Raw genomic sequence first — 27,819 nt, forward strand, 5'->3', positions numbered from 1 at the left:
AAGATAACAATGTTAGCCTTTTCTGCAGCTATGTGGCATATAAGGCATCACTCTTGGCTGGAAGCAGTGCTTAAACAGTAGTTACCTGTTGGTCTAAACTGATGACCGGAGTGCAGAGCTCATGTCGTGGCCATTTACACCTGTCCAGGCAAACAACCTGCTGGTAACCCCGCCCCTTTTTAAAAAAACCCCAAGTACAAACGTTTGCCTCTGCTGCTTAATGGCAACATGTCCGAGTGTTATTAGATAAAATCTCAAAGACAAACATCAGCAAAAATATCAATACACACCAGCAACACCAGTGTCTGTATAAAAACACATTTGAAAAAATATGACAGATTAAACGATCTCTACATTATTTATATGCTCCCTTTACAAAGAGGAAAAATACAGCAAGCTGATACATTAATGGCACGATGCCCATCTCTTTGAACGCAGTGTTGTATCAACAATAACAAAAACTGAAAAAGAGTCCTGCTTTCAAAACGTGGACTCTCTTCATCATCATCATCATCAGTGCTTTCAGCGGGGGAAACGTTTCATCACCCATCCAGCTGACTTTGGTTTCAGCTTTCAGGGAGGAGCCTAAAAGAAGGTTTAAATGACAAAATCTTATTGAATACAGTTATAGCGGCGCCATGACAACGTAGGACAAATCTGTCAAAGGAGGCGCCGCCTGTAAGAGGACATGGAGTCTACATGTTTACAGACTTGTTCCATGTTTCAAACTTTGTTTCGTGGTTGGGCTTTTGATACTTTGTGCAGTTGGTTGCTGTGTTGGCTTGTTGAGTCATCTAAGAAATAAATGGCAAATGATTACGACTATTTTTGGTCATGTAATTATAAAACCAAAGGTATCAAAAAGCGTTCACTGTTATTGGCCCAGGTATCAAACAGTTACACAATACTGGCCCAAAGAGTAAACGAACGATGAAGGCCTGAGACGGCACAAAAACAAAACGTGATTCCATATATTGTGATAATGTTTATGATGCACTTTGATATATAATCTCAACACAATGTGTGTTGGTATGTGTTTTCAGTACAAAACGTATCTTCTAAATAATGTTTTAATCCTAAATAAATATCTGCATGAAAAACAGTCCATTGAAATACATGATTTGCATAAATCACCTAAAAATGAAATGCTGGGTGCTGGTTTAGCTCAGTGGGATGAGGAGGCGACCACATGCTGCAGGTTCTCCCTCTGCACTCCTGTCAGTCTCTGCTGTGTCTCCAATGAAAGCTGAAAAATGAAATCCTGGCACAGGCGTGAAGGGAGATCTGGACCTGTTTAAGGATTTTCCCTGTTCATCCAGCAGAAGAAGCAGCTGACTGCAAAAGGGTCGTCTGTGGAGGAGGAAGGAGGTGGAGGCTGGAGACGGTCAAACCTGCAGACACTGCTCAGGCCATGGTATAGCCATAGCTCCCACAGTGCAAAGCCACCAGCAGGCGGTCCCTCAGGACCTCCTTGCTCGGGTATTCTGGAAGTTTCAGCATGTTGATACTGTGGAGGGGGTAAAGGCGCCATGACCAACACAGCAGGGGAACAGCTCATTCTTTACCAAAACAACTGCAGCTATATTAATGACCTGTATGCTTGGTTTGAAACTTTCTAAGAAAGAAATGATTTTATGTACTTTTCCCAGTATTTATTATATTTATATGTAATTTCTCTCTATTGGAAAATGAAGGGGGGGATTAGCAAATGATAGCAGGACGGAAAAAAGAGATCTGTTTCTAATTACCAGGTACTCGAGGTAGGCAGCAGGTTGGAGGTGTACGGGACTGCAGCAATAGTGAATTTCTGTAAACCGCTCCCACCCATCAGGTAGGCAAACCCTCCATGAGGAACCCTGGAACTGGACGAGGATTATATTAGCACCATTCCCTTTAAAAGGCATTTACACGTTTCTATATTTAAAAAAACTGTAGAAGGAATCGAGCTGACAAACCTTCCCGTGACAAACTGAAGCAAGAGAACCCTCTCCTCCTGGGTCAGGCCCGTCACCACGTCCCAGAACCACTAGGGGGGAGGAAAGCTAATTAGCTGGCAGCTAAAGGACATCCTCATATTACTGACAATGACGAACTTCACTCTGTCTTTTCCTACGGAGCCATGAAGTAAACGTTTCCCTATAATCAGTGCTGTGTTCAAAATTAAGCAGAGCGTGACAAATACATGCGACGTGTAAACTCCATGTCAGCTTCACGTATTGTAGAGTAAAATTTTAATGTGAGAGGAAATCAGAGCAGGTGAAGAGATTCTCTGGTGAAAATTAGGAAACACTCGGTTTAAAGTGCAGTCACAGGCACAGACTCAGTGTTTTTCAGGAATTTCAAAAGTTATTTTTTATAGTTTTGCATTATTGAGTTCTTTTGCAATTCTTTACAAAGTACTCAACGAAAATGTGAAGGTGTCTCTGGTTGACTCAGGTCTTGTGTTCAAGGATTTGGTTCTTATGTGGTAGCAGAGGGGCCCACCTGGATGACTGGCTCCTGAGTGTCGTATCCACTGGTGTACTCAGTGTTCCTACACCAGTCCTGCACATCAATCTCGGGCATCCCTGATAGTAGGAGCTCCTGTATGTGTGCACGTACACGCAGCGATGCAGCGACGTGCACACAGAGAGAAAAGAAAAGATACTAACTGAGACAAACACAACAGGAGAGCACAGAGCTCCTCCCACAGTTCAATGGTTGGTTGAGCAATACACTCACACATGCTCACTAGGGCTGCCACGATTAGTCACTAGTCACGATTACGTTGACTATCAAAATCGTCGACGACTGATTTAATAGTCTTCATTAGGCCTTCATTTCCCCAGATTTGAAGGATGGATCGGGTGTATACTTCGTGGCCCAACCTATCCCAGAATTCATAGCGCGGCCCAGCTCAGTTTCCAACAATGGCGGCAGCTAGTTAGTTTTAACTTTACTCTTATTATTCTTTCTGGGTCACAAAATAAACGTTTAACATATTATCAGGCGAGAATGTAGCTGTGTAAACCTCAAATATCTGCTCAGTTTATCAGGACACCGCATATTTTCAAAAGCGCTCCGACGTTTTCGGAGACGTCTGTTACCCACTAGCTCGTTAGCGAGCCGGGGGCTAGGCTCACTAGAGCCGTGAGAACACCGGACTCCCGGCAAATCGTTTTCAAACCCACCGCCGTCTTTCGCTGCTCAGGTTAAACATGATATATGAGTCACTTAGATAACTTAAAAATGTTATTTGTAATATGTAATGTTATATTTTTTTTAGTATTTTATTTGTTCCTGACTAAATCTCTTTGGCTGAGATTAAAGTTTTTACACAGCTGAATAAACGTCAAGCAGACAGCTGATTATCAGAAGTGTGAGATGCTCAGAATTTACTCCGGTGTCCTGTTATAGTTTAGATAGCAAGGAGTTTATTAAACTTCAAACAATCTGCAGATTTCATTAAAATGTAATAAACTATCATCTTGTCTTTATTTTTAGTTAGCACCTGAAACACTTAAAGCTGTAAGCTAATGATAGTTATATAAGAGCAGATGCTGCTGGTGCAAGAAGCTGAACGCTGTACGTCCAATGGATGATGATCTGATTAGTTGTCTATCAAAACAATCGCTTGTGGCAGCCCTGATACTCACACACTGCAGTGTGAGTATGTGTGACTATGGCCATTTTACCAAACCCAAAGAAAAAAAAGTGTACCTGGAAGCAACACAGCACCTCCACACAGGAAGGCCCCAGCTGGATGGTGGATTTCATGCTGTTAAACCAAGCAGCCTAAAACCTCATGGTGTTGAGGTCTGAATGTGGTGCCAGTAAGGAAAGAACAAGGATAAAACTAACAAGAAGAGTAACTTGAGGAGGAGGACTAACCAGTTCATATTCGTCAAAGAGCTGAATGAGCGAGGCGGGGATGAAGGTGTGGAATCCCTGCAGGAATGCATTTATCTGAGGCTGGATGGCTCGAGTCATCCTCAGCTCTGTCACTAGCTGCACATACTCGGCCTAACAGAAGAGGCACACAAAGACACCAAGCCTGAAGAGATGCCGACTGACAGAAATGGAAAAGACAGAGTTTATACATACATGTCATTTTTAGCACTCTGCTTTAAGCAACAGCAACAGGGAACACTGAGGCACAAATAGCTGACATACAGTGTTACGCTTCATCCCTTCACCAACCAAATAAGTTCCTGCATTCCACTGACACTGGGACACGTCAGACTGTATTTGTGATGACTGACCTTGTTGTCCTGGGTGACCAGGATGCTGGTCCCTCCGGGTTTTAGTGGCACTTCCTCCATCGCTCCGAACACATCAGTCTCTACTGAGAAGGTGAGCTCCAGGCCCAGATCGCTGATGTCATTGTCCAAGATCCACTGCAGATTCTTAGCATACTCTGGATCGATAGAAGACACGTCCTGGTAATTCACAGGGATACCTGTGAAACGCACAAGACAAGACGTCACCACACAACGTAGCACTAGAAACAAAAACACTGGAGCCAAGGAGGTGATATAATCAGACATTTAAAAAAAAGTCATATTACACTATAAAATATGGGGAATTTGGACGCCATGTCAACACCTCATCCTCATTGTGCTCCTCATCCTGCTGAAAGAGGGCCCGACAATCAGGGAGTGCATGGTCTGCACCAGTGGTTGTGTAGATGGTACATCGCCTGAGGCATCACACTGCCTCTGCTGGCTTGCTGTTTTCCCATAGTGCATTCTGACACCAGATGTTCCCTCAGGTGGGCGACGTAAAAGAAAACATGATTCATCGGATTAAGCCACTTTCTTCCATTGCTCCAGTTATGATGCTCATGTGGCCATTATTAGCATTTTTAGCGGTAGACACGGCTCAGCAGGAACAACCCTGACTGGTCTGCAGCCATGCAGCCCCATGTGCAACAAAAAGTGATTCACTGTGTATCCTGACACCTTTGCATCAGAACCAGCATTAAAACAGTACCTTATTTGTTGGATCGGAGCCTACAGGCATCACTCCCCACACGAATCAGTGTGCCTTGTCTGCCCATGGCCTTGCACTGGTTCTTTTGCTCGATGTTTCACTATGGGAATGACCTTGGCATGATCAGCTCCAGTGACAACGTGTGTCCATGACAGATCTGTTGAGATGTGGTCAGGGCTCCGCCCCATCATTCTAGCATGGCCAACCAGACGTGTTAGCTGGACTGTGCTTAATATGTCCTCAAAAGAAATGAACTCATAGTTACATTCTGTAGAACAGCAATCACATCGAAGAAAGCTGTTCCAGCAGTTTCCTGGTTTTAGTTAGCAGCGTACCCAACGTTTGTGTAACTCGGGCTAACGCATTATGGCAAGCCTTTTTAGTGTCTAGCTAGCATCAGCTTGTTAGTAGGCCACAAACCATGCTAGTGTCACACCACATTAGATGGTTAGCCGATTCTAGGGTTTGGCTAGCATTAGATTTGTCACTACCCGATCCGTACCGGAAACCCGATCCGTACCACGTATGTGCAAATCTTACGTCTCTTCTGCGCTGGCTAGTAGAACTCAGCTAACGTGTCATGTTGATTCTCACAGCAACTAGCTCGGCCTTAACCCCAGCTGCTAGTGTTTGCTACAAACAAGCAACCCTGGTGTGGCTTAGTTTCACCCCTTTCTGTTACCATGACTACGGCTCCTACCCACGCTGGTCAGACTGAAGGCCAAAGAGGCGTCATCCCACCCGTCCATTATGTGGTGCCCCGATTAAGAGCAGGGACACTCACCTGTGTACATTTGTAATGGCACTAAACATGGCCAGGCTTCTCTGGCGGACCCTCGAGGCTGCCCCCACTGTGCTGAGATGCCACAGAAGGTCTTGGAATGGAGGTTGAGAGTAGCAGGGACTAACTGACAGGGTGCCTGCTTGCCAGCTGCTACTGCTGCAGGTGATACGCATCATCTACGAGCCACCACGAGCTGGGCAGACATGATTGAGAAAGATCCCCCCCACTCTCCTAACATTTGAGGTCCTCCTGGATCAAAACATGGCTGAGCTGGGTGGTAAGGACACAGAGAGTGATGCCAACTCCAACCTCATCAACATGGAGGAGGAGGACTCCACGTTCCCTGCAGAGCAGTGCAGATCACCAAATGGGGCAGAAGTTGCACCCCCAGTAGACACCAACTTGTATGAGGTCTGAATACCTAGTTGCCAAGCTAGTAGTCCCATGGCCAGCAGCCTAAGATATTTAAAGGGGAAAACACAACCTGTGTGGTGGCAAGAGCCTTCCACCAGCAAAGAAGCTTCTACCAGCAGTCCCAGTTGGCATGAGAGAAATGAGGCACTTCTGTTCAACCCATTTTAAGAGCAAGCTTCTGACCCAGGGGTGCTGGGTCACAAGCTGGATATCCAAGAGATGGGTGAGCTCCGGTTGACCAAACCCAGGGCGGCAAGGCAATCTCAGCTTCTTCTAACATATCTCTGCCCAGGAAGACAGATCGCCTCAACACATTCTTCCTATCAAAGGATGCACAGGTATATATGTAAGGATAAGCGAGTTTGGTGTGGAATAACTTGACTGGTCTACACAGGCCAATCCACAGAGTCCTGACCTCGACCTGACAGAACACCTTTGGGATACGTTGGAGACTGCGAGCCAGGCCTGCTCATCTAACATCTGTGTGTGACCTTATGCTTCTGGATCAAAAATTCCCATAGACCTCATGGAAAGCCTTCCCAAGAGTTGAAGCTGTTATAACTGCAAAGAGTGAACCGACTGTATGTGAAATCCTATGGATTACAAATGGGATGCCACTCAGGTTCATATGCATGTTAAGGCAGATGAGCTAATATTTTTGTCAATACATTAAATTAAAGGCGTGGGACATATTAAAGTGTTTCTGGATATTATCACTTACAGTCTAATTTTTCCACAGATCCTGGAGAAACATTGAAGGGACTTTCTCATCAGTCTGGTGTTTGGTGCAAAACTCAAACTTTATTACTTAAAGGTAGGTAACATCAGGTATTAGCAACCAAAGTTTCTTACCGAGTATGTGTTTGTAGAATGAGCGTGTGAAGTAGATGTTGACCAGCTGCCGGTGGTACAGAGCGAGACCCAGAATCTGACCTGCGAATCGAAAGTAGTTCAGATGGTCTGGGTTCACTGATGAGTTGCTGTTGGGTTGAAACGTTGTACCTGTGGATCATAGACACAATTTGTGATAAACAGGTGTGTGTGTGTGTACGGTAAGTACACTTTGTTTGTTTCAGCGTCTTAGAGAGACTCATCCTGAGACACTTGCGTCTGCTGGTGGAGCCCTGGCTGGACCCCCTGCAGTTTGCTTATCAACCCGTATCGTGTGGAGGATGCCATCATCTACCTGCTGGACCAGGCTTATTCTCACCTGGAAATTGTTGGGAGCACTGGGAGGGTCATGTTCTTTGACTTCTCCAGTGCTTTTAACACAATCAGACCATCACTGCTGGGGAATAAGCTCACGGAAATGCAGGTGGACGCCCCACTGGTAGGTTGGATCACGGACTATTTAACAAGTCGACCACAGCATGTTCGGCTGAAGGGCTGCCACTCAGATAACATCCCGAGCAGCACGGGGGCGCCGCAGGGGATGGTCCTATCACCCTCCCTCTTCACCCTCTACACGTCTGACTTCAGGTACAAGTCACAGTCATGTCATCTGCAGAAACTCTCTGATGACTCAGCCATTGTGGGCTGTATCAGACGGACAGGAGGAGGAGTGCAGGAGTGTGGTGGACAGCTTTGTTGAGTGGTGTGAGCTAAACCATCTACAACTTAACATCACAAAGACAAAGGAACTGATCATGGACTTTAGGAAGCAGGCTCCTCCTCCTACCCCTGTCACTATCAGAGGGGCTGATGTGGAGATCGTGGAGGACTACCGGTACCTGCGGTAAACACTGTAAACTGGACTGGACCAAGAACACCAATGCTGTCTTTAAAAAAGGGCAGAGTCGGCTTTTCCTGCTGAGGCGGCTCAGGTCCTTCAATGTTTGTAGGAAAATGCTGACCATGTTTATCACTCTGTGGTGGAGAGCGCTGTGTTCTTTGCAGCTGTGTGCTGGGGCAGGGCGGTGAAGACAGCCGATGCCAACAGGCTGAACAAGCTGGTTAAACGGGCTGGGTGTCAGACTGGAGAACCTGGAGGAGGTGTCTGAGAGGAGAATGCTAAAAAAGCTTCTTTGTATCATGGACAACCCCTCCCACCACATGCACGCCTCCATGATGGACCATCGGAGCACACGCAGCAGAAGACTCATTGCCCCGAAATGCAGAACTGACCGCCACAGGAAATCCTTTGTGCCGGTGGCAATAAAACTGTACAACTCCTGAGGATTAATAACAAAGCTATTCTGTTCCCATTCAGACCGTGCAATATCACCAACAGTTGTTTCATGTATTTATTCATTTGCACAACACTATGTCACTTTTAGAATCACCTGCACTGATAGCTAAGCTATTTATTTTTCAGGATACAGTTATATTGTTACTTTGTTACAGTTATTTGATCTTATATTTTGCACTATCCTACTGTATATTACTGTATACTAGTATTCTTATTGTATATATTGTATATCTTATTCCTCTGCTCCTCTGTCTCTCTTGCTGCATTGAGCATGTGTATGACAAAAGAATTTCCCTCGGGATAAATAAAGTTCTTCTTATCTAATCTCATCTCTCTGGCATTTATTCTCTCCTCTCTCTCTCTAACACAGTGCTCTTGCACAGCATGACTTTCATGACTTAATGCATTTTGTAGATTAACTTGGGAAGCAGTCGTGCATTTTCCTCTTACAAATTTGTAAATTATGATTCTACAGAGGCAGTCGCCATTGAGCAAGTATTGGGGAGCCATGCTAGTTCCTAAGTGCGACTAAACTGTGCCTCATCTTGTCAAGCACGTCAGTACAAAATGATCTTAATAGCAAGCAGTGGTCACACAAACATGGCATGAGCTCATTCTGTGGATCACTCTGTACACCTGAACTCTTGTGATTTAAAGGAAAAATGCCACGTACCATCAGCTGACTGAGTGAACAGAGCGTAGTCTGGGTTGATGATCTCATTGGATAGAATGTCAAACCACTCCCGAACTACACCTTGGCCCTGAAACACACACACACACACACACAGACACACACACACAGACACACACACGCACAGTACTCTGCGTCTTTAATACAAACTACAATACTACTGTTTATACTGTTAACAGCTGAACTGCAGACAACTCACCATACCCTCCTCGCCATGGAAACGAACAGCAATGCCTTGTTTGAGTTTTTCATTGGTGGACTTTGACACCATCTCACAGCTACTCCTAAATATGGAATCTGATGGTGATATGGGGAAATACAATTTATATTTTGTCGAACAAACGTTTTCATACAGATCTTCGGTTTTATGACGGTTGAATGTTATTTATTAGGGTCTTCTTGTCATTTCCCATTCAGCTGGTGCACATTTTGGACCAGTTTGTTCGACCAATGGTATTTTGAACCTTCAATGGCCCAACTGCTTTGGGCAGACCTGCTGTATGTTTCCACGTTTGTTTCTGTGTTACGACACTAGTAGACAGAGTTTATTAGATACTTTGTTACCTTTTATCATGTTACTTTAGGTTTTACACCATACAACACCTTCAACTTGCCAACAACCCTCACATGGCCACATTAACAATCTCATTCCGTATGCATAACCCTGCAAATGACATCAGCGACTGGACACGAGCAGCTTAAGTGTGTCTGTACCTCTGTGGATGAGCAGCACATCATTCTCATTGACTGGACGATGAACCATGTCAGAATCCGGCTGGCCGGCCAACAGATGCTCGTAGAACCACTCACACCGATCCTTAAAGGGCTGACGGGAAGACAAGACTTTATTTCACACTGCACAGCACTTTCTCAAACTAATTATCACTTGGCTGTGTTTTCAATTTTAAGGTTGGGGAATTTTTCAATCCGAGTTGATTCCTCAGGAAGTGTTTTGTGCTGAAACGCTCATCTGTAATTCAGAGCCAAGGCCATTTCCATAATATATGCCTTTATTCTCCAAGCACCGAGGAGTGAAAGATAGAGTGCACTGAGAGAGGAATAAGGAAGCCTGTAATTAAAACAAGGACCTACTCCCAGGTGAGCTATGATCCATGGACTTTCATGCTGCAGCTCAAATATAAATACTAAAGATAGGATAATTAATATAACTCAGAACAGCCATTAAAAATTAATGAAGCTGAATAAACTTTTCTTAAGACAAGTGTTCTCGCCGTGAAAGGAACACTTGATCATGAAATGACATGGGGTCACTCAAAGTCTCACAGGACTACAAGATAAATATGGTTTAAATCCATCGGCCGGGCGGGACCTTTCTGTTGGCGTTTGTACATCCTGCCCTTGGTCTGAGTGTGTTCTCTCAAGGTTCTCCAGCTTCCTCCCACAGATCACAGAAGTCCACTTTAGGTTGAGTGGTAGTTCTAAATTGGCTGCAGGTTTGCGTACGAATAGCAGTCTGATACAAAAAAAGTCAGGTACAAAAAGTCAAATGTGAAGACGGACTCTTCAAAATAAGCAGCATGGTAAAATAAAGTTATTTGGCTAAAGAAAACAAAATTGTCAGTGTTTTTCTAAATAATATCACACTGATCCAACTTTGAAACAGTTTGCTTAGCACTGACTTTAACCACGAGTTATCTGTCATTCAACTTTTATTGTTTCATTTATATCAGAATAACAAGCAGGCTGGCTACAAAGATCATTTTCTTCTTCTTTTTCAAGCACCTTAAAGGATCTGTTGTCAACAAGTTTTGACAGTGTCTTCTAAGCCTAATGATGGTACGCTAATGAAGTCAGGAGACTCAGAGAGTAGGCCTGGCTCACAACCTCTGCTGTAACTAATCACAAAGCTGTTCTATGGGGTTGAGGTTAGGACTCTGTGCGACCAGTCAAGTTCTTACAAACAAACAAACCTGCTCATCCATGTCTTTATGGACTTTGCTTTGTACACTGGAGTGAGTGATTCAAAAGACCTCTATGAGAGAAAAACGTAGGGAACAGTTCGTCCTGCCCAGGATAGGGTTACCAGGGAGCCTTCCAGGAGCAGGGCATGGGGAGGGTGCCTGAGGACGGGCAACTGGTGGCCAGGCCTTAGCCCATGGGGCTTCGCTGGGCATAGCCTGAAAAAGGGCATGGGCCCATCCACCTGTAGGTCCACCACCCGCAGGGGGTGCAGTAGGGGTAGGCTGCAATGTGTGCAGCAGCCAAGGGTGGAGACCCTGGTGGACTGATCCCCAGAGTTGCCTTTGGTGAGAGGTGATGGGCAAGGGTGGGTATCTGTAGTATCCCCTCGGCTTGCTGCCTGTATGTTAGGGTTTTGCCCAGTGGACAAGTGGGTTTGTTCCCTGTGCCTTTGGGTCGGGGAACGGGTCCTGACTGTTGTCTGTGCTTATAGACCAAACAGTTCAGAGTACCCGGTCTTCTTGAACCCCCTCGTTAGGGTGCTTGAGGGTGCTGCACCTGGGGAATCCGTATCTTACTGGGAGACTTAAACGCTCATATTAGCAACAGAGAACTGAAGAGGGGGTGAGTGGGAGGAATGGTCTGCTAGATCTGAACCCGAGCGGTGTTCTCAAACGACAGTTTGTCTATAACAAACACCATGTTAGAACACAGGGGTGTCCATAAGTGCATGTGGCACCAGGACACCCAAGGTTGCAATCGAGGTTGTAATCGTATCAACAGATCTGCGGCTGTATGTTTGAGACACTCAGGTGCAGAGAGGGGCTGAGCTGTCAACTGATCGCCACCTTGTGGTGAGGTGGGTCAGTAGCGGGGGAGGGCGCTGGACAGACCTGGGACACCTAAACGTATAGTGAGGGTGTGCTGGGAACACATGGAAGAGGCCCACGAGCTCGTTCACAGAGCTTCGACAGCATTCTGAGGGAGACTGGGGACACTGAGTCCAAACGGCCCATCCTCAGCACCTCCATTGCTGAAGCTGTTGCACTGAGCTGCAGCTGCAAGGTGGTTGGTGCCTGTGATGGTGGTAACCCCGAACCAGATGGTGGCTGAAGCAAAACCCGGGTGTGGGAAGAGTTCAGAGAGGCCATGGAAAAAGTTTTTTGAACTTCCTTAATGAGTTTGTGGCAAACCTTTAAGCGACTGAGGAGGTAAAGGTGGTGCTCTGACTGCAATGAGTGTAGTGTGGGTGGAGCGCTGCTGACTTCAACTGAGGATATTATCGGGCAGTAGAAGGAATACTTTGAGGATCTCCTTAATCCCACTGACACATTCCTGTAGAGGAAGCAGAGTCTGTGGATGAGAAGGATGACTCGTCTATCACAGGGGGCAAGGTCACTGAGGCAGTTAAACAACTTGCTGGTGGCAGAGCCCCTGTGGGAGGATTGCCCTGAATCCCTGAAGGCTCTGGATGTTGTAGGGCTGTCTTGTTTGTATGTTGTAGAGGCATGAATGCCTCTGCTGCTGCCCCTAATACCCAGCCTCAGATAAGCAGAAGAAGGTGGATGGATAACTTATAGATTAATTAATAAATGTGGGATCAAGAATGGGTGGTAGGGTCGTCAGTGGGGTGAGAATCACAAAATACTGGTGATAATGAACTAAAAAATGTCAGGAAGTGTTACCACCTGACCGAGAACTCCGGGGCTTTGCCATGGAGAAAATGAAAATCAGAGCTGATATAGAAGAAGAGATGCAGGTCTGCAGGTTTGCACCATGGGAAGTCGGATGAATGTTCCAAAGACAAATCTTTTGAATACTAGTACTGCTGTACTTATTCTTAGGGACACTATAGGACACACTATAGGAAGGAAGAGAAACTATTCAGCAGAAATAAAGGGCGGTTTTATTAGCTCATCAACATTATTTAAGCTGTTTACAGACACTGAGCTGCACCACTGCCTCTGTAGGCAGAAGTGGGGCTAATGATGGCTGCCTTTATCTTTCCAGGCAGCTCTCTTTCTCTCTTGTACATAATAGGTAGTCATATATTTATTCGATTATGTCTTACCTGGCCTTTAATGATATGCATGAAGCGTGACATCAGCTCTGGACATTCAAGGAGAAAGTGGAAGTGGTTAAAGATGATCTTTGGATTTCTAAGGAGGAGGTCCAGACGGAAATATAAGGGGAAAAATGAGAGAACAAGGAAATGAGAGTGGAAATCAATTCAGAGAAAATACGTTTCTGGATCAATTCATACTTTCTAATGTTTATGTTAAAGAGCCATGTTGACTCACCTGATAACGAAACACTTGAGCACATCATCATTGTTGCAGACAAACTCAATGAAGCGGGGTGATGTCATTCTGGGTGTGGAAACAGAGAGAGGTCAGAAGGTACGAGAAACAGAAACCAGAGAAAAGACAGAGCAAACTGAAATGGGCAACAGCTCACTTCATGTCAATAACAGTCCACATTTCCTTGTTAATTAAGCATCTTTATAGATCTAATCCATAAATGTCCACTAATAGTGTGGGAGCAAATGGGATGAAGCATGGCTGCTTCCAGTGGAATCTGCCTCAGATCAGTCAGTCTGACCTGACATGAATGTGAAATATTTCATTTCGTTTTAAAAAGGAAGGTTTGGGGGAGCTATGTCTTCTGAATTCAATCTGGGAGCTGGTTTCACAGAGGAACCACAGCCTGATGGCTGAAGGGTTTCCTCACAATCTAAAGTTTTGACCTGTGTTTTGACTTACAGATAGATATTTGGTTCATAGTTTGCTATGGGTGCCTGCTTCAGTCCTTAAAGAATCAGTCAGTTTTTCCATGGAGTGTATTTCTTCTGATCTATACAGCCGTGATCTGTCCTCGGAGGATCACATTTATCCTCATTACGGCTTTGTTACTTACAATAGTAAAATTCTGAAGCGATGTATATCTTTAGGTTGGGTAAAAAACATCATTCTAGGTTTTGCAGGGATATCACAACCAAATATGTCCTTGAAAATTAAGAGAACTTTATCCCAGAATGATTGCAGATTTATATACAACCATTAATATGATTGGAATTTGGTATCCGTATGGTCTCCAGGGGTTTACTTTTTACATGTGAAGTAATAACAAAACTGATTAGATTGTTTCCTGATTAAAGTATCTTCATCTTTTAGAGCTGTTTGGAGATTTCCAGTCACTTCCCGACAGTTTCAAGCTCAGTTCTCTTTCCCATTTGAAAACATTTGATCATTACACATTAGCCGCATTAGCAGTAGTTGGATGTAGCAGTAGTATTGTAACAGAACTACCACAGTAATAACTAATGATGAATGATAAGAAGAAAACTGAACACTCTGGATTGTATAGCTGCAGGTCTATTTGATTAAAACTGATATTTAACAGTCTCTATGTCAGCAGATGGCCCCGCCCCTCCCTGAGCCTGGTTCTGCCGGAGGTTTCTTCCTGTTAAAAGGCAGTTTTTCCTTCCCACTGTTGCCAAAGTGCTTGCTCATAGGGGGTCATATGATTGTTGGGTTTTTCTCTGTATCTATGAAGCACCTTGAGGCGACTTATGTTGTGATTTGGCGCTATATAAATAAAATTGAATTGAATTGAATTGAAATGATGCCATCTGATGTTTACTACCATTGGATCTGACAGAGGGATGCAGAGCTCATACCCTTGGGGCATCTGACAGGAGCAACACATGTAGAAAGCCTGGATAACAGCACTGAGTCGACTGGCTGTCATGGAGATGACGTCCTCCCCGTCAGCATACGCCTCTGATTCGATGACAATCTGATGATCCAGCAAGGAGGGAAGCTTTGGCGTGGACCCATCATGTTCTGACTCACGCTGTTTCAGAAGCAGAGAGGCTATATCGCTGCTGGAGGAGGAAGATGGGTTCTTCCTATTCCTTTCCAGCTCTGTAGAGATGAGCACCAGCCACTCATCCAGGGAGTGCCATAGTAGCTCCAGAGGCTGCAGGGTGACAGACAAGGGACAAGAGGCTTGAGGAGGGAAACAGAGGATGTCTGCAAGTAGGGCTGGGCGATATGGCCTAAAATCCATATTGCGGTATAATTTGAAGCATGTGCGGTAACGATATATATCGTGATATATTCTTTTCCTCTGTATAACGTATTTTACACACTATAAGGTGCACTTAAAATCCTTTAATTTTCTCAAAAATCGACAGTTCGCCTTATGTATGAATTCTGGTTGTGCATACTGACCTCGAACCAATTTTATGTGGTACATGGCGCTCAGAAATCTGAGTGTTTTAGTACGACTTTGGTAAGCTATGAAGCCGCAGCACTTGATGGATTGTCAGAGGCTACCGTAGTCAGGAGCCTCGCGGAGGAATCTGGGTCCTAAACTCTGTCTGTTTCAGGTCCCAAAGTCAACCGAACACTGCAGCATCACTGAGAGTTAAAAACTGTCTAAATTCTTTCATCTTTAATAAAACAATCAGCATTGCTGCTTTACCAGGTGTAACAATTAATAAATTATGTTTTCATGAATGCCTGGATGTTAAACTTAAATTTAACGGAGTTAGAAGTTAGCAGGAAGTTAGCTCGCTAGTTTCCACCTAAACATGATATAGCATGTTCTGACTGAGAGATTTCTGAAAAAATTCAAACGTACAGCTCTGCTATCACTTCCAACATAAATGAAGACAGAAAACTAAACAGCAGTGACGTTTGTAGGGTTACTGAAGTTGGGCTAGCTGGTATATAATGATGTGCTACTTGACTGCTAGCAACACAGCTATGTTAGCATAACTGTTAGGTTGATTTTGATAATAGCTGCCATTATTGTACTTAAATTTGTAAACCTTGCCTTAAACTGCATGTTTAGATATTATTCTGTTCCTCCCCTACACATCTAGGGTGTGGGGGAGGTAATTAGTTATAGTGTTTAACTGCAGGCACATCCTATGTAAAGGTTCTGTGTCCTTATTTAGTGAGGATGTTTACTTCTTGCCATTTAGGGGCTCGCCTGTGCTTGTATATGGTGAACTATTAAAGTTAAGCCATGTACAGGGTGAGGGGAGGACGTTCACTCCTTTCTGGTGTTCTGGCATACCTCATATACATCTTAAGTTCATGGGAAGGTTGCATCTTGTCTTGTGATATATGGAGTGTATTCCTTTGCAGACAGCATAGTGTAATATCGTTAGGCCTGGCTGAGCAGGTTTCACAGGGTCATATTTTGACCCACACACAACGACAGGCTATACTCTGTTCTGTCACAGTACGGCTGTGTGCAGGCAAAAGTAGGACCCAAACGCAAACTCACAGAAACAAAAGGTAAACTCAAAAAACACAGCTTTATTGCTGGCGTGGAGTGGGACACGAAAAACAATACAAAATAAACTAAACTGGGAAAACTAAAGCACAAGGAGCCACAGGGAAAAACCACACAGCTATGATGGAGACTACGACACTGACAAAGAGAAGCACAGGGCTTAAATACACAGAGGGATAACGAGGGAATGAGACACAGAAGGAGGGCACAGCTGGGAGAAATCAGGACTGGACGAGACAGAGACGCAAAACTAGAAACACTCACATGAGGCATGGACCTTCAAAGTAAAACAGGAAGTATCACACAGAGACGCGAACTAGACACAGTGGAGACAGCAACTAAGAAACCGAGACAAACCATAAGGCAGAGGTCCAAGAACCAAAATACACAGAGGGAAATACTCAGCTTTGAACACAAGAGACTAGACTAGAGGGAGTAACAAAAGACCAACCATGAGATCATAATGCACAATGCAGGGTGACAGAAAACAAGAAACTCAAACATGCAAAGACACACCATAAACAGAACAGAGGGGGCACAGAGAGACATGAAGGGCAGGGGAGACTTAACATGGGTTGAAACACAAGGGGGAACTAATAAGCAAATCAACATAGGAGGCCTAATGAGCTAAACATACTATAAACATCAAAATGAACTAAAACTCAAAACACTGGGTCCTAAGACCCAGGATTGTGACATGTTCACACAAATGCCTGTTTAAGATGTCACGTATTGATGAAACTACGCATACTCATGTAACCACAATAAAAGGAGCGCTATGGGAAGTCCGGCTGAGAGTTTGACAGGGTTCAAGTGAAAGGAACAGCGCTTAACCTCAGTTGGCCTCCCTCGCGCGAGAACACACAAAGAGCTCTGTCTTGTGTCTTGTTTTGCTGCTGCAATTGGTTGTCTAAATTGTTCCAGCAGGGTTTGTACTTAGATAAACCCAACAATAACCTTAGCACAGTGAAGTTGGAGGATGAATGCTAACTTTTTTCCACTCGATAAAAGTTAACATGAGGGTTCCCGATGGTTAGGGACAAATGCAATCGCATGGCAGGATGCTGTAAACGGACCAAACTTCAGTCAGGAGAACAACTGAGATATTCCATCCACAATACGAGGTTAGTCATTAATATACTGCAACAACATGGGAATACAGCAGCTGCCAGAGGATTCAGCATTAATGAATCAATGGTACGGAAGTGGAGGAAGCGCAGTTTTTAGCTTTCCCCATATTCCAAAAGTGCTTTGTCTCTTTGCTATTATGGCATCATTTGCAGATGACCTCGCTTGCAGCTGCTGCCATGCCTTTGACCAAAACAGGCGCAGCTTGATGACACCATCAACATGCGCTATCGCGGTAGAGCGGTATAGTCAAAATCTCTAAATTTCTATCGTTTCTACCGTATACCGTTTCTACCGCCCACCCCTACCTGCGGGTTCTATAAAGCTTAATTCAAGACTTCAGCTAGCTCAGACCAAATTAACAGAAAGCTGAAATGATCCAAATTACATTTATCCACCTGTGCATAATCCATGAACGTTATAACTCTACTACATGTTAAAGGAAAGAGACGGAGACTGAAACGACATTAAGATGACTCTGTAGATTTTACTCTAATTAGGTATAATCAGCTGGTTCAGTCCGACTGATGGCCTATAAAAAGTTGTCTCATTATCAGGTTGTCATACAAGAAGCATCTCATGATGGGTTAAACCAGCGAGATCTCTCAAGACCTTTGCAACCTTATTGTTACAGAACATACTGATGGCATCGGTTATAGTAGATTTTATAATAAACTATTGACGGTTCCAGTGAGCACTGCTGAGGCCATAATCTTTAAGTGGAACAAACGTCATTTCACAATAAACAGGCCATGACCAGGTACCCCCTGCAAGATTTCAGACAGAGGAGTGAAAAGAAGAGTGAGAAGAGTTGTCCAAGAGTCAATAACAACTTGTGGGGAGCTACAGAAAGACGGGGAATCAGCAGGTACAGTTGTTTCAAAGCACATTTAAGGTTTGCTGAACAACATTTAGACAAGCCTGTGACATACTGGGAGAATATAGTCTGGTCAGATGAGACCAAAATTGAACTCTCTGGATGACCCATGTTTGGAGGTCAAAAGGCACTGCATATCACCCCAAAACACCATAGCAACAGTGAGGTTTGGAGGTGGGAACATCATGGTGTGGGGCTGTTTGGCAGGATATGGCACCCTCATGCTTTATCTAACTGAAGGAAGAATAAATGGGGAAAATGTACCAAAATTTGCTGCCATTTACCAGGATGAAGAGATTCAATGAGGCTGGACCTTTCAGCAAGACAGTGATCCAAACGCACATCCAAGAAGACTTTCAGTTAGTTTCAGAGAAAGAAGACCCAGCAATCACCTGGCATTCTATTCTACTCTAGCACTAACTGCCAACTTTTACCTTTCAAAAGAACAAAACTTTCCAGTTGTACTTTCCTTTTGTTCTCTTCAACAAGAAATACAAAAGTCTTTGTACGCTACCAGATGTGTTACCTTAAAAACTTGGCTGCGTGGCGTCTTGTTTCCATTGTAGCCCATGTCATTGCCAGTGTTTGGTGATGAAGGCCCCAGGCGGAACACATGGCAGAAAATACGAACAATTCTCAGCAGACTCTTCATCTGCGCTTCATAACTGCTAGACAGGCTAAGAAAAAAAGACAGGAAATAAACACACCTTAGCACTGATTAACTATTGTAGTAGCTTGTAACAAATGCATGAACCTGGATAAGATGCAGTGTTTGTTGGTCTCCTTGTGCTGGGTCTTTTCTTGCTTTATATCTATACACCTTTAAATAACTCTGAGTTACTGAACAGCCTTTTTCATGACACTCAAAATTGAGCTCAGGTGCATCCTGTTTGGAACCACCTTGGACCTTGGACTAGAGCAAAAAATTCATCTTTCAACAGGAGAACAACCCTAAGACAGCCACGATAACAAAGGGTGGCATCGAGACCACTCCGTGTGTGCCCTCTGGGCCCCAGCCAGAGCTCAGACTTGAACCTGCCTGAAAATTCTAGAAGGATCTGAAAATGGCTGTGCACTGATGCTCCCCATACAAGCTGACAGAGTTTGAGAGGTTCTGAAAAGAATAATGGGAGAAGAAATTGCCCAAAAATAGGTGTGAAAATATCCAAAAAGGCTAGACATCCATCCATTTGCTTCCGCTTATCCTTTTCAGGGTCGCGGGGGTGCTGGAGCCTAACCCAGCTGTCATAAGGCAGGAGGAGGGGTACACCATGGACAGGTCGCAGGGCTAACACACAGACACAGACAATCATTTGCACTCACATTCACACCCCACTAATGGCATATCTTTGGACGGTGGGAGGAAGCTGGAGTACCCGGAGGGAACCCACGCAAGCACGGGGAGAACATGCAAACTCCACACAGAAAGACACCGAATTGAACTCTGGACCTTCTTGCTGTGCGGCAACAGTGCTAACCACCGTGCCACCGTGCTGCCCTTAACAGACAATTGCTTTTAATTATTGCTATGTTTATACTCAGTGGCTTAACTATCCTTGAGACATGTATGGGAGTTGATGTGAACACACTTGTGCTAATCTGACTATTTGAACCAAGTCTGGAAAATCTAGCCATAGATGAGAGCAAAAGGTTAAACCCATTTATAAAACCGTGTCTGTTCCCACTACATGAAAAGAATCCTTATAGACTATAGTGAATCAAATACTCCAGCAAGCATGAGTCAGGAAGGTGACCAAGATCCCAACAGTGATATCTTCTTCTGACCAAGTTAATGGCTGAGTATACATAAGTATACATTCTCTTAATGATAAACACATTTAAGTCCAAGAATTCTATCCCTACAGCAAGGTATATTCTGCTATAGAGGTCCTTCTCCACAACACAGAGAGTGAAACTGGTCACTTAAAGAAAGAAGGAACACACGTCAAATACAGCAAGCTTCTTAAAAGGTTTTTCTTTCAGCATGATAATGACCGAAGGTTCAGGGCAGCGCTTGCATCAACCACTAAGCCAGCATTAGCACAACTCTCAGCTGCTGTGTTCTTCTCAGTTTGTCTTTTTACTTTGGACATTTTTCCCAGTGGAAAACAGTTGTCACACTTATTAAAGGCCTGAACGCGTACGTGTGTACCAGCAAAGTGGGGATTAGTAAGTGAGATTAAGAGAAGTTGAGCAGGACCAAGTAGCCGACATGCCTTACCCCACTGTCAGAAAACACAAGTTCCCGCTGGTACCTTTCAACCTCGCACACTAACTCAGGATCCTTCCCTACCAGGGAGGTGACATTCCATGTCCCAATCGATTTGGGGGATCGGTTTGCAAGGGCTGCCGCCCGACACACATTGCACCCAACCTGTATGGCGCCTCCTGCGGGTGGTGGGCCTACAGGAGGATGGGCCCATGTCTCTGTCTGTTACCAGTTTCAGTTAGAAGCATAGATTCCAGTTTATTAATAATAATGTTGTAGTTAATAATAAATTCATTTTTTCTAAGACCTAACATGAGGAAGTTTAAGTTTTAAATTACAGCGACACATTGACACACTGTGTTTAATGGGATAAACTGTCCAGATTTTGGTGAAACATACTCAAATATATGTAATTTTACCTGAGAAGCTTGTGTCCATTGGTGGTAGCCACTTCTGCAAGACTGGTCAAGATCCTGTGGTAATGACTATCACTCTGCTGAGAGACATGTTCCAGAACCTGTCTGAGCTACACAAACACAAACACTCGTAACTAATCTAAAGTATAAAATAGATTTCTGTGTGACATCAGATACAAATTCTGATACCATGTTCTCTTTAATGTCATTATTCTGCGTCATCTGGATGAGGGTCAAGAACAGCCTGCTATGGTGCTGGATGAGAATCTCACAGGTTTCTCCATATCCTCCCTGAGGGCGGCAGAAAAAACTCAAAGCAGAGTAACACAAACCAAACGACGACAAAATAGGAAGAGAAAAAAAATACTCAAAAATGAAACACTCACCTGCACACAGACATCCAGTGGAGTGATTCCATTGTTGTCAGCGATGTACTTGGCACCTCGAGAGAGAAGGATCTGGGCTGTGTCTCTCTGGCCGTGGCTAAAGAATAATGCAGGATGAGTTTCAATACAGCTGGATTCAAACGCAAAGCTAATCTGCTGGTGCATTTGTAATCCCGAAGACTCAAGATGAAGTGTAAAAGAGCTACGAGCACACTCAGTATCACTACTATTATTGTTATTATGACTGATGACATTACCTGCAAGCAAAGTAAAGAGGCGTTGCTCCAGAGACGTTTGGTCGGTTAATGTCAGCTCCACTTTCCAGAAGACAAAGCACCGTCTGAACAGATGTGATACATGCTCATATCACATACTGGAAATATTTATTATTAGAACGAGAAAACAGGAGCTCAGCAATCAGTAACACAACAGAACTGGTTTGCAGTGCACTGGGGATTTACGTTGCCAAATGGTTTCTAGATACTTCCTTTATGGCTGCAGATGTAATTTTCAGTCTGATGGAAGATTTCAGGTTTGAATTTCATTGAGAAAAAATGTTTATCAAATAAATGTCTAGGTATTTAGTATTCTACGCTATTGCGTGTTGAGCAACAGGTCAGACGTGTCTGCCATGGAATGAATAAGATGAGACCAGATGAGAAATCGATAGATTAGCTTTTGAATATGGCTTGTAAAATATTTACAGTTGTGTGATCTCCTACCTGGGTCCACCTGAGTTGTCCATAACAGAATACTCTGACCACACGTATGGACCCAGCAGATCGCGCAGACACTTCTCCCAACATGTTACTCCAGAAACACGAGGAGTCACTCTCCATGTTAACCCAATAGTTTCACAAATCAGAGAAATGGGCGATGAACGATGCGCTGACACTCGCTAGATTAGTTCTGCCGGTCCTGGCTAGTGCTCCCCCCCGCCCACAGCATCCGTTCCACAGACTCCCGGTTCTGACGGTGAACCCGCCCAGCTGGGTTGCTGCGGAAGTTTTCCCAGGAACCACAAGTAAACGAGCAGTCTGTGGTCTACTGGAGTGATAAGGCACTGTGAGGACTTTAAGGTAAGATGGGGCCTGATTATTCAAGATCTTGTTGAACCAAAGACAATATACTGAACAAATGAACGAAGATGCAGACAATCATGCACACACCTGGAGCAAGTAATGTGATTACTAAGAGGCTGCTAAAGCTGACATGTGCTGTTTTGATCCCTGTGCACTAACAAGCAGTTTATATATGTAATTAAAAAGGTTGCTTCTAATTTGCTTACTGTTTTGTGTCCGTTTTGACAGGCTACATGTAGCGCTGTCTGGCCCATGGCGTCTTCAACATCCACATTGGACACATGCTGGACCAGATCATGCAGGAGCTCTGTTCGCCCATTTACTGCTAACCAGTGGATCTACATTAGAGGTTACAGTGTCACTATCTCAACTACAGGAGTTCATTAAACATCAATCATTTATGATTTACCAAGAGGATTCAAGTCAACTCACAGCAGTCAGGCCTTCATTGTTACAGATATTGACGTCAGCATTATATTCCAACAGTTTCCCCATACACTTCTTCTGTCTGAGGGAACAGTACAGGAAATGGTTTAGTGTCACTGGGCCTCATTTACTAATATTTACAAGGAAATGTTCTTACCCCGTGCAAAAAATGTATTTGCACATTAACATGCATATGTTAATAAATCAGAATCTTTTGGGGCCAAGAGCCTTGTACAATCTGCACATTAGGGGTGGCTGTAGCTCAGGAGATCTAGCAGGTCATCTAATAATTGGAGGGTTGGTGGTTCAATCCCTGCTCCAGTCTACATGCAATGTATCCTTGGGCAAGATACTAACCCCGAGTTGCTCTCAGATGCATCCATTGGAGTAGGAATAGATTAGAAAGCACTTGCATGGAAAAAAAAGTATTGACATGAATGGATGGAATAGGCAAGTTGTATAAAGTGTTCTGATAGAGTAGAAAAGCACTATATAAGAACATGTCCCTCCATTTCTTTATATAAGGAAACACATTTTGCTCCAGGCGAAGCAGAAAAAGTTGTAAGAGTGAACCCTGCACCTCTAAGGCTTCATTTAGATTTCTGCCAGTAATCTACATTGTAACATTGTAACAGGAAACCCTACATCATGAGCTTCGACGTAACCCGAACTGCAACACCTGAGAAATGTGACTACATGTCGGGTTGACGTGGCCCCAACTGTTGTGATCGACCATCTTCCTCCTGTGCACTTCTGGCTTCTTTTATTCTGCAGGTTTGTCAGTGAGAGAATAATCAAGCTACGGTTAAACAAGGTTAGCCTGCACTGTTCCATGTAGTGTTTTGGTTTCTTTACATTCATTTTTTGTTTTATTATAATGTTGAATCTTTTGTGGCTTGTTTTATAAAAGTGTAATTAGACTAAAAGGTAAAAATAAAAATTTATATTGTTACAAATGTTAACAACAATAATAGCAATGTTAGTAACAATATTAGTAGTAGTAGGATTTATTTTAAAGACTTGCGTTTAAATTGAGAAGGCAGCCAGGTTAACATTTGCTCACATGGATGATCAGAGGGACTGTTTCTAAAGCACAAATAGATTCTGGTATGAAATATTGATAAATCGCTGATTTATGCTTGAAACGCTTTAATACATGACTTGACCACAGATTTGTGGTTGTCATTGGTCTTTCATCAGCCTTTCTGTTTTACAGATTTAAACCCCATGACTCAGATTTTGCCATCTTAAGGTCCATCGACTAGAAGTAAATATGCATAAAGATAAAGGCTTATGAAAAAGAAAAAGAAAGTGATTCATCCAGTTTCTTCAGTTCCACTCAGCATTTCATAAACAGTCCTTACAGCACCAAAAAGTTGATTCAGACTGAAGACGTCACTTGACAACACCTGAACTTTGTAAAACACAAAAAGAAACGTCATGATTTATTTTAACATTAGGTAGTCAGCTTATCTATAATAGAAAACAGTAGGTTGATGGTTGGTAGCACTGAGAAGATTGCAATTCGAAATCTCTCATGAAGCTCCACCTAAACGAACAGCATGATGAGAAACAAAGTGTCCTGTAACACATGAGCTAAAAGTCCAGTATTGAGACACCCTGACATGAACAAAGGTGTATTGTGGTAAATATAACAAGACAACATATCAGAAATGAACATATAAACAGATTAAATACAGCAACACACCCATTCCTGGCAGCAAGATGCAGAGGGGTGCAGCCTGAGATGTCCTGATAGTTTGGATTGGCTCCTCTCTTTAGCAGCAGCACCAGACACTCCAATGAGCCACAGCTGTACACAGAAAACAGCGTATTTAGTGCAGAACAACAGACTAGGCAACTCTCTGCATGTACACTGAATGAGAGACTGTTTGTCATCTGTTTGACAAACTTGTGATTGTGGTACGTTACTTTTTTAGATCTTTTTCACTCTGTCAGAACGACTCATGATTTAAGAAGCGGGACAAAGTTGTTTGGACTTTATAAATTATAAATTAAGAGGGGAAAATACTTTTTCACTGCACTGTATTTCACTGAGCAAGCACCATTACTAGGAAATGTGCAGACGTAAAGTGGGAACTACTTATGGCCTTGGTGTTACTTTTTGATTCCACTAAATGCTTACCAGAGACTGAACCAGTGACAGCAAGCTGGACAGGTTTCTGCTAGCATCACATTAACAGGACTTACAGCACAACTTATTCCACAGTTTAGAGTTTATTTTGAAACAGAAATCGTTTAAAAAGGACTACTTTAAAGAACTCTTTGAAAATATTCAGCAAAGTAAGTAACTACGAATTGAATGTCACAGTTACATTTGTGATTACAGCTGTAAAGTCTCTCTTACTTGGCTGCGATGTGTAGCAGACTCCTCTTCACTCGTCCAAAAGCATAATTCACATCAAACTTGGAGTTGAGCAGCAACTCTGACACTGATCTGAGGGAGGAGTGAACATGTAAAAACATGTCAATCCTTCTGCAGCCGTAGATTAGATGTGCAGTGGCAAGTATACTACTGCCTAAAGTAAGCAGACATACCATAATATACGTTTCCATCTAATGCACAGTGAGCCAAAACGAGCACATAAATAAAAGTGAATGAATTAGTGATGAGTACAGTCTGCTCCACGTGTACCTGTGCTGGTCTGCCATGACCATTGGCATGAGTGTGTACACCGCTGTCTCATTGTCTGTGGTGAAAATAATGCAGAAAATATCAGTGAAAGCTAACACCTGACAAAGACATTACGATTTATTAGCAATGATTCATCAAGGAATTTGAATGACTTGATTACAAAAATCAATTGTTTCCTACTGGAAAATGGGTAAAAGGAACTTTATTTGATGTCTTAGTTTAATTGCATGTATACCTTTTTATGTGACATTACTGTACTGAGACCGTTTATTTGTTTTCTCATTTAGTACAACATTTACTTGAAAAGCTTTCGTTTTAATATGACGTGTAACATACCAGGGGAACACCACTGGAGGGATAAAACAATCCTTCCAAAAACATTCACTTGTGTCTAACACAGTCCAACATGTCCCAGAGGAGTTGAGCTGGGCTGGAATTAGGTGACTGAAACCATTAGCACATGACCGACATCGTTTTCATCCTCGTGGAACCGTTTAGCCTCGACAGGCTCGGCGTCAGCTGTCATTGCTCACGTTAAAGCTAGGAAAGGTGAGTGATATTCCATCATGAACAACAAAAAAGGTTTACTTAAATAAAGTTCAGAGCGAGGTCATCAGCAAATTGTTGTTTATTTCCCCTCAAAATCATTTGTTTCACTACATGTATTTTACCTAGTCGCCTGCCAAACCAATCATGAACAGCACAGCTCTGAGTGGCACAAAGCACCTGTTACCTTGGAGAGACAGTAGTTGATGCCTGCATTCACCCTCTCACTCACGTGAGAAACAGCTGTTCATCTGGAGTTTTGTTTATTTTATTTTTTTCATTTCAGTTTTACTTATATGGCGCCAAACCACAACAACTCTCAATTCGAGGCACTTTATGCCCCGAGTATTTTTTTTCCAGGTGCCTCTTTTCAGTCCTGATGTAATTACCTCTGTCCTTTGCATGTCATTAACCTGACTGTACTTTACCTGATGCTTCTACTTTGTGTTTGGTCCCATTTGCTGTTTGTGGGCGCTCTGTCCTCTCCTTCCCTTGGCTCTCAAAAGGCCACAGCAGCTGGCTGCCCTCCCTACACCTGCGTTTGCTGGAAGTCTCCTCCTGTTTCATCTGATTGCTGCGGATTCAGTGTAAAATCTTGGCCACACGACATAAAGCGCGTTGAGAGAACTGTTGTTTTGAAATTGCGCGTTATAAATAAAACTGAAATAAAAACCTGAATTTTGTGTCATTTTGAATCTTTACAAAGGGAAACTACGTTTTCTAAGCAGCATTGGTGCCTGCACCGATCAACACACACGTAATAACTGATGGGGAGATCACTTTTGTCCATTATCTAATAAATGAATGCTCGGTCATACTGCATCGCTACCTTCCGGGAGTTCCACGGTCCTGGCCCGGCGAAGAGACCGGGTCAATCGACTGAGCTGTACGTTGAGCTGCTCCATCGCCCGTTCCATCATAGATGGACGGTCCACGGGGTTAAAACTCGGGGGAAAGCCTTGGTCGTGGGGTCGGTATCTTTCTAATGCGGTTGTGTTGTTATCTGGTGTCTTCCATTGGCCAGACTGTACACAATGATTTATGAAGCTGTTATTGCCATATTCCACACTTCCTGTTGTGATGACGGTCAAACGCAATGCACTATGGGTGCATTTTGCTGTGAACCGGAAGTATCTGCGTGGCGACCATAATCAAGGAGAAGGGTCTGGCTGCAGCCACTGGCTGGCTGTGTCCCAATTCAGGGTCTGCACGCTTGAAGTACGCGCACTACGCGTACTACGTACGGTGCGTACTATAAGTACGAGAAGTGCGGAAGTGAGAGGCTTGTGAAATGGGACGGTATACGCTTCGTCGCGCTGTTCAGGTTGCCTAGCAACCATGATACTAACCGCGACACACGTTACATACAGCTTTGTTTGACAGAAATGAAGGAGAAAAATGTTTTGTTGGTCATTCATTTTTGTCATGACATCACTTTGATTAGCTGAGTATCTGAGGCTGAGACCACGGGACTGTAAACATGATTGTTGGGCTTCATGTCTGTGCTGAACAGTCATTTAAGATTAGCTAGTAAACAACAATTAGCTAATGTTGCTCATGAGACTAAAGTCATCTCACTGTGGTAATGTAAATATAATATGGCCAATAGTATATATATATATATATATATATATATATATATATATATATATATATATATATATATATATATATATATATATATATATTACAGCAGTGAGCCAAAGATTCAAGTTGCAGTTATTCATATATAGTTATCACCTTAAATCTTCAGTCAAAGACAAGTATCTTTGACAGTGTATATACAGATGTATTATGCATAAGAGACAAATATAT

General features: G+C 43.4%; 1 protein-coding gene across 4 annotated transcripts; it reads right to left on the reverse strand.

The window, feature by feature from the left end:
• Positions 1-203: 203 nt before the first annotated feature.
• hace1 (HECT domain and ankyrin repeat containing E3 ubiquitin protein ligase 1) lies at positions 204-27,100 on the reverse strand. 4 transcript variants are annotated; one of them, XM_026184469.2, is made up of 24 exons: positions 26,834-27,100; positions 25,459-25,513; positions 25,171-25,260; positions 24,511-24,615; positions 22,809-22,884; positions 22,583-22,714; positions 21,552-21,634; positions 21,295-21,391; positions 21,098-21,199; positions 20,912-21,018; positions 18,810-18,960; positions 14,648-14,949; positions 13,269-13,337; positions 13,040-13,127; positions 9,763-9,874; positions 9,248-9,345; positions 9,031-9,118; positions 7,022-7,171; positions 4,242-4,438; positions 3,871-4,002; positions 2,485-2,583; positions 1,956-2,026; positions 1,749-1,862; positions 204-1,507 (listed from the first exon to the last, which is right to left on the reverse strand). In XM_026184469.2, exons 1-24 carry the CDS (start codon positions 26,922-26,924, stop codon positions 1,405-1,407), a joined length of 2,712 nt encoding a protein of 903 aa, XP_026040254.1. In that variant the 5' UTR covers positions 26,925-27,100; the 3' UTR covers positions 204-1,404. The 4 variants fall into 4 exon arrangements, with proteins under 4 accessions (XP_026040254.1, XP_080164784.1, XP_026040255.1 ...); XM_080308658.1 differs by lacking the exons at positions 24,511-24,615; positions 25,171-25,260; positions 25,459-25,513; positions 26,834-27,100 and adding an exon at positions 23,448-24,388; XM_026184470.2 differs by lacking the exons at positions 24,511-24,615; positions 25,171-25,260; positions 25,459-25,513; positions 26,834-27,100 and adding an exon at positions 23,160-24,388.
• Between the last annotated feature and the right edge of the window lie 719 nt (positions 27,101-27,819).

The sequence above is a fragment of the Astatotilapia calliptera genome, chromosome 11, assembly GCF_964374335.1.
Source record: "Astatotilapia calliptera chromosome 11, fAstCal68.1, whole genome shotgun sequence".
Lineage (NCBI taxonomy): Eukaryota > Metazoa > Chordata > Actinopteri > Cichliformes > Cichlidae > Astatotilapia > Astatotilapia calliptera.

Bases quoted from the DNA above. Each gene is read 5' to 3' on its own strand.
- hace1 (XM_026184469.2), bottom strand. From the start codon at position 26,924: ATGATGGAACGGGCGATGGAGCAGCTCAACGTACAGCTCAGTCGATTG. The intron at 25,261-25,458 runs GTACACGTGGAG...CTCCTCCCTCAG, and splicing joins GTCATGGCAGACCAGCACAG to ATCAGTGTCAGAGTTGCTGC. The intron at 21,200-21,294 runs GTGAGTGTTTCA...TGCCGCCCTCAG, and splicing joins CACTGGATGTCTGTGTGCAG to GGAGGATATGGAGAAACCTG.